The sequence below is a fragment of the Pararge aegeria genome, chromosome 20 (genome assembly GCF_905163445.1).
Source record: "Pararge aegeria chromosome 20, ilParAegt1.1, whole genome shotgun sequence".
Taxonomy (NCBI): Eukaryota; Metazoa; Arthropoda; class Insecta; order Lepidoptera; family Nymphalidae; genus Pararge; species Pararge aegeria.
The window spans coordinates 12,896,994-12,906,446 of NC_053199.1; the positions used below are offsets into that span (position 1 = coordinate 12,896,994).

At 32.7% G+C, this 9,453-nt stretch overlaps 1 protein-coding gene across 3 annotated transcripts; it reads right to left on the reverse strand.

Moving 5' to 3' along the window:
- Window positions 1–814: 814 nt before the first annotated feature.
- On the reverse strand, window positions 815–9,174 carry LOC120632747 (bifunctional methylenetetrahydrofolate dehydrogenase/cyclohydrolase, mitochondrial). Of its 3 annotated transcripts, XM_039902733.1 has the most exons (7): window positions 9,152–9,174; window positions 9,006–9,117; window positions 7,197–7,294; window positions 6,212–6,667; window positions 4,292–4,500; window positions 3,234–3,356; window positions 815–2,287 (listed from the first exon to the last, which is right to left on the reverse strand). In XM_039902733.1, exons 3-7 carry the CDS (start codon window positions 7,286–7,288, stop codon window positions 2,172–2,174), a joined length of 996 nt encoding a protein of 331 aa, XP_039758667.1. In that variant the 5' UTR covers window positions 7,289–7,294; window positions 9,006–9,117; window positions 9,152–9,174; the 3' UTR covers window positions 815–2,171. The 3 variants fall into 3 exon arrangements, with proteins under 3 accessions (XP_039758667.1, XP_039758668.1, XP_039758669.1); XM_039902734.1 differs by lacking the exon at window positions 9,152–9,174 and having other exon boundaries at window positions 9,006–9,138; XM_039902735.1 differs by lacking the exons at window positions 7,197–7,294; window positions 9,152–9,174 and having other exon boundaries at window positions 9,006–9,139.
- Window positions 9,175–9,453: the final 279 nt, after the last annotated feature.

Below are 9,453 nucleotides of genomic sequence, written 5' to 3' on the forward strand. Positions count from 1 at the left end.
ATATATCATGGATTTCCGCAAAGTAACGCCTGCTTTAATCAAAGAAATGCATTTTCAAGATTTCAGCATGCACTCTTAAATGCACTCGTAAAAATACTGATCTCATGTTGGCAAGAATTTACCTACCGTAGTAGATTTACATTGCTGGAAGTACTTTTTCTGCCATATTATCTACTGCTGGGCAATGCAGAACCTGTCTTTTGTAGGTATTACTTACCACTCGCTGCGGTTTTGGTGCCGCTTATCCAGTGAGCTAAGAATCGTTTTATATCGTCTAACCACCTCGTAGGTCTCAGGTCTAACATTAACAAGTTCAACCGTTTATTCCCAGAAGTCGAGCTCAATATCGTACGTTTATTAACTTCACTTGCCTACCAAAGACTAAACAACTGGTAACAGTAAGCTCAAAAATTTAGTGTATTTGACTTATAACATATACAGACAGAAGCTGCAACTGTTTTTGGGTTATATGTAAGTATCAGGACTCTTTGAAAATTGAGTAGTTAGGCTTGCCAGGCTGTCTTGTTTGGGACATATTATGGCATATCCAATATATCCATACCTTCTTATGTTAGAAATGCGAAAGTGTGTTAGTTTATTTATTTGTTGGCTCATTTTTAGAAAAGAAAGTTAACGGTAACGTTTATGCACGGCTTCACAGTTAAATCAATCATTGAGAAATTTTGCAAGATAGCTTATGCTTCCTGCTTACGGAAATTGGACCCCTAATCTAGAGAAATACAACGCGGACGTAGTCGCGGGCTAAAGCCAGTACAATAAAATATAAGCCTATTAAAGGTACGTAATAAAACAGTTTTTATAACATAAGTTTATTCTGTTTATAAAAAACCGTATACCTAGGTAAATTCAAAAATATATATTTGCGTTCTTATTCTTTGACATTGAAATCTTAATTATTAAACATCAACTTTGACACCTCGTCTTTAAAGGTGAAAAGGTGTCGAAATTAAAGTCACTAAATAAAATAAATGCATGTCATGGATAATCAATCGATAAATGTATTTTTATATTGATATACATGTATATATAGAACATACGAAATATAAACTACTTTTACCAAAAAAATGCAACAAAATTCCACCAAAGGAATGTATGACAACTTAAAATTATATACCTACATATCTAGTAGACAGGCCCTATAAAAATAATAAGGGATTTTTTCTTGAAACATTTTTGTTAAAATCGTATATATAACGAACTTTCTCGAGTTCTTATTTCCATCCAGATACGTACCTATATAATCTATAGCAAAATAATTAAATAATTATTATATGATATACACACAACGTCAAACGTTGTCATAAGCACAATTGAACTTACTCTATAGATACAATTATAATACTTCTTTAAGTCATTTATCTTATTCCTATAAAGAAAACAAGAAACGCTCTTTAAATAAATAGTTTCTTTGTTTCTTACAATACTAATAATTAATATTTGAGGCACTTTGTTAAAATAGGACTTTGTTTTTTAACAAAACTGTTGCGAATTCATGCGAGATTCCATTCATTGACTATTGTGGTCAACATTTAACAAACACAAACAAATTTGTTTGTAAGTTCTACAAAGTTGGTTGAACATTGTACAAGTTTATTTCATTAAATTATTAAAAATAAATCATGAAATAAAAAAATCATAAAATTAATTTCATTAAGCCGACCGCAATTGTCAAATTCCTACTTTTAGTATATGATTTGCACGCTCGCAAACGCAAAGTCATTTTCCCGTATACACCAATATATACCAACGAAGTAAACTGAATCTAATGTCAATCGCGTTGGAGTCGCAGTTGCAGTACTACTAATTTTTTTCACAACTTTCTACCGAAATCATTACCCGAATAGAATTTGAGCTTTAAACCAATTAACAATAGATCTATTTTACTCCGACGTTATAATTATTCGACACTCGAAAACGACGACTGAAATCTTATACTAAAGCTACTGTACACGCCGATATTTCTGAAATTCTGATTTGGTGATTTGATTTCGAGAGAAGATTGTGCGATGGACGATTAGTGCGGGATAATGTGCGTTTGGTATTTAATAAATGACGACATAAGGATTCAAACTTGAAACAATATTTGAGTTTTACATAAAACGTAGATCTAATAATAATATAGACGTGGCGTTCGGTATTAATATCGCATGTTACTGTTGCCAAATCTTCTGCGCAGCTTGGAAAGTGTTGTGCATGAGCATAGCTACTGTCATAGGTCCCACTCCACCAGGTACTGGGGTCACTGCACCCGCTACTTTGACTACCTCTGAGAGGACAAAATTAAATTAATTAAAAAAATATATTAAGTCTAATGACTTATCGTTCATCATCGTTAGGGATCCAAAACAGGTATCTTTAATAGGGGAGGGGAAACTGCACTTGAGGCTTAGAAATTTTATGTTTCGTAATGATTATTATGACAATACTAAAGTGTTCAAAATTAATAAAATGCATAACTTGCTTTATGTGGTACGATAGCGAGTAGCGACATATACGACTATTAGACTAATTATATCGTTGCATTGCACTCAATACAACGAAAGCAGGATTTTTAAAAAGACGAATTTACACAAGCCTAATTTGCTGATGCCTTGGTTTACTCAGGAAGAAGGTAAGTGGAGAACACTGAGAGTTTAGATAATGGATGTATATAGATAATGTATTATTTCTTCTAACCCAAGTTAGCCCTTGTCTGCAATCTCACCTGGTGGTAAATGATGATGCTATCTAAAATGGTAACGGGCTAACCTGTATGGCGATTATATTAAACTCATAACTCCCTAATTGGTTTCTCAGCAACATCTTACAGGAACGGTCACACGTCTTCAGTAGGATGGTTACCAGCCATAACCAAGAGTCTTTTAAGCGACTGGACCAGACGAGAGTAAATTCAGAAATTATAAATTCCCAAACTGCCTGTGATCCACCATGATACCTCGGACAAAAACCACAGCTCTAACTGCTGTGCCAAGGAGGTCGTCATAAACCATCTCATACTTAATTAGTACTTAGATAAAAATACTCTTGTTTCAGATTCACACTCATAGATATTAAAAATTCATCAAGATTCCTTTTTAAAATTCTTAGCAATTCATAACTGAAAGGGCATTTCATTATTTCTGTATAGAAAGTGTATGTGTAAGATATAAATATGCTTTTTTAGCATAGTATCGATTGAGTATTATAAACTATACAGAGATTATGTTTCTTACCATCATAGTCTACGTCGCCCACTAGCTTCGTCTTGCCTTGCTCGTCTGTAATCCTCGTGATCCCCACATCAATTATTGTAGCCCCCGGCTTTATCATATCGGCCTTTATGAGTTTAGGTACACCTACGACAAATTAATCCATTACATATTCATGTAAACTTTCTACGTTAATAAAAAACATTAACTATGTATATATTATTTATTTATAAGGTAACACTGGTGATTTCACGTCAAGTTAAGTAGCGATTTCTATGCCTGACTCCCAAGAAATGTTAATCGCAAGATTCGAAATAAATTAACATCCTCAAGGCAATAAAATCCGTGAAATATATTTATCGCTATGATCATGCATACTATGTTATGAATAAACGTATAAATTAACGTCTATTTAGCCCGTACTAGCACCATTATAGCAGACTTTAAGGAAGTTGGATTATTCTCGGTAGTAGGCAAAGGTAATCGTAAAATTACTTAACGAAAACAAAATATTCATGAGGTTTATACAAAATTTAAAAAAATCGGTGAAGAAAAGTCTTAACAATCAGTTAGTTTAACGGCCGAGTCAAGAACTTGACACCGTCATGATAAGCATGCTTTTATTGAACAATTGCTACTTAGTAGCATGTATGTGAAAACATTGCTAGTAGTAAGCATGCTGATATTACTTTTCAGCATCGATTCCAGTCCCTCTGCGAACGTCGCGTCCAAGAAATTATTCATCATCAACGGTAACAAAGTCATTACCGGCCCGGGTCTCTTCTCAGAATGAGAATGGTGCAGACCGTAGCCCACCACGCTTGCCAAGTGCGGATTGGTAGACTACTCACACCTTTAAGAATTATATGGAGAACTCTGAGGCACGCAGGTTGTATCATGTTTTTTCTCCTACGCCGTTAAAGCAAGTGATGCTCGAAATTACAAATTATTACTGCTAACAATTGTAATAGCAGCTTGTAGACCATGCTAGTATTGAGCATGCTAGTATTGAGCACGCTTATTATAAGAAGAGCTTCATAACCTAAGAAACAAAATAAAGGTAAAAAAAAAAGAAAACACACCAGTAGCTGTGATTATAATATCCGCGTTACGGCAGTGCAGTTCAAGTTGTGCCGGCGGCGTATGCCTGTGACATATGGTCACGGTCGCGTCCATGCCTAGCCCGCTATCGTGATTCTTATCGCTGTGCAACATCATCGCTATCGGCAATCCCACGTTTTTAGATCGTCCCACAACTACTGCATTGCGTCCGAATGTGTCGATTTTGAATCTAATTAAAAAAATATTTATAAGTAAAAAACATAATTCAAAGAAATAATTTAATACATAATTTAACTGCCAGTGCCAGTGCATGTTAGGCACAGGCTTTCTCTCTCCTAGGATAAAACATTAAAGAGCAAAGACCAACCACGCTCCTTCATTGTGGGTTGGTAAGATTTAACGATTATTTATTATCACATGTTAAAGAAAAGTATTTTTGACGTAAATTTTAAGACCTTCATACAAGGACTATCGTTGCTGGTTAAAAGTGGGTTGCGATTAAAATGTATTTGAGCATCATATCCCAGGCATGCTTACTAACTCCTTCGATATCATACGTAATACAAGTATCGTATAAAAAATAAAGTAGAATAATTATTACATATGTGTTATACAGGACTGCGGTATATGTACGTCTAACTCATAACTTGAATGTCATTGAAAAGATCTTATTAGGTTTATTCGTTAAAAGGATCTGAAGAGATGAATTCATAAAATTAAAATAGAACGTATGCCACTTCTATTTGAACATGAATTCTATGATCTGTTGTTATAATTTGAAAAAATATTATAAATGAAATCTAAATATAAGATGGCAAATAAATTATGAAATTAATATTATAAGAGAGGGGTAGCAAACTACGAATATAATATTGCAGTCTTATCTTTATCAATGAACCGTGAAATCGTTACCGTTGAAGATTAATTAATAATTAATAACGCATTATCAATGATTATGTTGTAAAGTGTTTACAAACTGTCAAGGCACACAGATAAAATCTTCAAGACCCTGAATTAATTATAGCGGATGTAACTTCTTGTTAGAATATGCTAAACATTGAAACTATTATTATTACTATAGAATTTAAATGGCAAGCTCAATATCTAATAATTAATAATGAGGTCGGTAACATATTCATAATATGTAACGATTGTGTATTGAGTTAAATAGTCTTTATCGAATATTGAGTATGTTCAGTATTATTTTAGGGATATTGAAAAAATACTAATACTGTAAAACAAGAGCACTTTACTAAAATCTATTCATAATTCAAACAACAACAGAGAGAGTGCAACGCCAAAATGTAGAGTATAAAATTTAGAATTAAAATTTGGAATTTAGATTTAGAAATTTAGATTATAAATGTAAGAAAAAATCTTGCTAGAGAATATCTTAATAGAAACATCCATTAAGTAAGTACCTAAATATATTTGGATTTACTGTGATTGTGATCTTCAGATGACCAAGGTAATTTAGTAAACTTAACTTCATGAGCATATCAATTTAGTCTATCCCATTTTTGTAGGTTTTAGCCTTTTTAATAACAGGATGATGTTCCTACTCCTAGCAGAGAGAAGGGCTGTACTTAGCACTAGGACTTCAATTAGGCTAATGACGGTCACTGACGACTCAACTTTATATTGGCAGCTAAATTTTATATAACTAAGAGAAACCCGAATAAAATATTAATGTATTGAAAATTATTTTCTATACTAAAATACCTAACTTTTGTTAAAAGTACAAAAATCTTTATGCTTTTGCTCGCATTTCTCGGCCGAGTTTATTACGGTTTTTTACAAATTCAGTGGGAATCCTTTGTTGTCCTGGGATAAAAAGTAGCCTTTCCCCCTACCCTCTTTCAAATAATAGTAAGAATAATTGTGAGAAGTAGGTAGTTCCTTTTTAAACTTCTTTAAAATTAGTTAAATATGAAACTTACCTTTTCAACATCTCTATAACAGCGAGTGCAGTAGCAGGAACAATAGTAGGCATATCCAAGCATAGTTGTCCAACATTTGTTATATGGAATCCGTCAACATCCTTCTCCGGGGCCACAGCATTACACACTCTCCGCTCATCAATACTATTTGGCAATGGTAATTGAACTAATATACCATCCACAGTTTTATCATTATTTAATAGCTCAATAGCCGCAATTAAAGCCTCTTCTGTTAAAGTCGCATCATATTTTATAGTCTGTGCCTCTATTCCAATTTCGGTTGCAGCAGCAATCTTGTTTTTAACGTAAGTATGGCTCGCTGGATCCTGACCAACAATAATGCAACGAAGAGATGGAGCTCTGTGTCCGGCGTTAATCCAGTTGTGGATCTTGATTTTTAGTTCATCCTTTATTTCCTTTGCTAGGGCTTTACCGTCGAGGGCTCGTGCCATCATTCTGGTGAAATAACAACAGGTATATAAAAACTAAAAAATTTAAAAATTTAAATAAAAGCTAAGAACTACTGCGGAAGAATAAAACATAAAACCATATAAATTATTAATTTAAGAACTATTAAACTTATAAAAATGAATATGGAAGGAAAGCATTGCCTACTTAGTTAATTTTCAAAGAAAATGAATATGAATTGCCTTCTAAATTCTGCAACCAGTTATCTAATTTAATAAAAAGACACAGCGGTTAACAAAAAACTAGAAAGCATCAGGGATTTACATTTAGACTTTTTAAATCAGTACAGTTTTTTACTCAGTGATAACCCCACAAAAATTATTTATTATTTACTATTAATCAATTACCAAGATTTGTAATGCACAAGAAACACTTACTAAATACTTATTAAAAATAGCTATGATTAAAAAAAAAGATAGAACTGATAAGAGGACTAAAGAATATTATAAAAACAACCATATAAAAACAAAATTAATAAACACACAAAAGCCTAGTGTTAGTTGTTAACTATTTTTACCTGGCCGAGCCCAAAGAATCAATGTACGTGTGACTTCTCATTTTCGTATTCAGAACTGTACTGACAATACGCAAGCATATTCTATGCCTCATCGCCTACTGTTGACGTACATAGGTCATTAGTTCACATTGTTTTGATAACCAAACATAAGTAGTGAAATAAAACAAGAAGTCTGAAATACAAACTATCAAAAACCTGACTGCTTACTATGATAATTAGCTGATAGTTTGACCCTTAGGCAGCCGTCATATATAATCTACACTTTTTTTAAACAAGATTGGCCTGTGCTTGGTAACCATAGCAGATGAACAGCAATGATTTTATATGAACTTTTGAATGATTCCCTAAATAGCTAGGACTTATTCTACACTTCTTTTAGACTATTGACTAAAAATCTTTTTGCAGCTGCCATATTGAATTTGAATTTCATATACATATTCCAGTTTACCTTTAAATTTAGATATTTTCAATAGATACCTAGTTTCAAAAAATCACAAAACTGTTTTAAATAGACTGCATACTTTCTACTTAATAATAATAGAAAAGATTAGTTATTGTCCATTACATAGGACTTATCTAAATCAATCCAATTAATTGGGTTTTAAGTCAAATGGTAGCATATTGGGATAAGTGGACTATGCTACACTAGGCCCTGGGTTCTTATAACTCCCTGGTTGGTCTGGCAACTGTTAGGTAAGTACTGAGTAGTAATCATTTTTGTTTAAGCCCAACAATTAACATTACAGTTTAATGAAGGATTTCCCTTTTTTGTTCAAACTCTGAGTACCAGCACAGATAAGAAATTGTGACTACCCATTCTGTGGCTCGGAGAATGTGTTAAGCCATAGTTCTGGTCACAAATTAATAAACATTCAAGTATTCAGTATTCATAAAACTGGATTGAAGCAGAGTGGTGTGTCTATGCTGTAAAACACTCTCTCCTATTAGTTTTATGAGCCACCCAAGGCATGCCTTTACTCAAATAAATAAGACTTACTTACACTTAAATGTTATCAGTTGATTTAAATGAAACTATGTATGAACATTCGCAAAACAAATAAATAAGACTCAAATAAAGATTCTCAATCCTCAGTCAGATCTTTCTCTTTTTAGTATTTTAGAAGTACATATTTTAGCCTTCAGAGATGCAATCATTAAACTCTGATAAAAAAATAATACATACAACTAGATCAATGTCTGACTCAATGAAATTCAGTGTGTTCTGCTCATAAGCGGTTATGGGTCTACAATACGCAGTAAATGTGGAATAGGTTATCAAAAAAGTGCCAAGAACTGGGCACAAAGCCGGTATGTACCAAACAAGTCTGAATATACCGGTGGGAACTGCTCTTGATATAACCCGAATATGTTTTGAACTTCATTTCAATGACCTAGATATACATATATCTTATTTTTGTATAAGTACATAATTGAAATCAACAGTCAGTCGGGCAAAGGTGCATTGATATCAGATGTATTTTGTTTCTTTGTGTAAAATGATTTTATTTATTGCCTGCCTTGTCAGTTAAGTGATTAACATGTTCCACTATGGATCACAAGCTCTTAGGTTTTACTCGTTTGTCAACTAAAAATTAGCAGTATTCAGTTGTTGTCAATAATTCCTGCTACCAGCCTGGAGCCGAAAACATTCCTTTATAATTTAAAATCTCATGACAAAGTCACACAACGACCAATTTTATATTTATTTTGCAATACATTTGGGAATTGTTGTTCCTAAGATAACCTCTACGTCACGTGTAAGACGTTTTTATGAGATATTCTAGTACCTATACTAGAAAAATGACTTACATTAGTCTTTTTATTTACGATTATCACTGTTATTCACTTATTCTTTTTCAGATCACTTGAATTAAAAATTAATTATATATTTTTTGTGTGAAACTGAAGGCTGAATTAGTACCTTCAATTCAATTCTTGTTTATGTCTATTAGTACCTTCACGCAACCGAATTCCGAAATGTCAAATGACATATGAATGGCATTTGACATTAGACACGAACTTAAAATCTCTGGAATATTTTAGAATAATGACTAGACAAACACTGTATAATCAAATATTTTTCTACTGGTCTTAAGTTAGTAATATTTTTTTAATTTTGAGTATTTTAAGAACAGAAAAAAAAAATTTTGTTAAATTTAGCTTAAAATAAAAGCAAAAAAATGAAGAAGAGAAAGTACCTAGGTACTTATTTTGATTTCATAATATTTTTTTAAAAGTTCTTATTGTTGCAAGACCT

Bases quoted from the DNA above. Each gene is read 5' to 3' on its own strand.
- LOC120632747 (XM_039902733.1), bottom strand. From the start codon at position 7,288: ATGAGGCATAGAATATGCTTGCGTATTGTCAGTACAGTTCTGAATACG. The intron at 4,501-6,211 runs GTAAGTTTCATA...TTTTTTAATTAG, and splicing joins GTTATAGAGATGTTGAAAAG to ATTCAAAATCGACACATTCG. The intron at 2,288-3,233 runs GTAAGAAACATA...TTGTCCTCTCAG, and splicing joins GGGCGACGTAGACTATGATG to AGGTAGTCAAAGTAGCGGGT.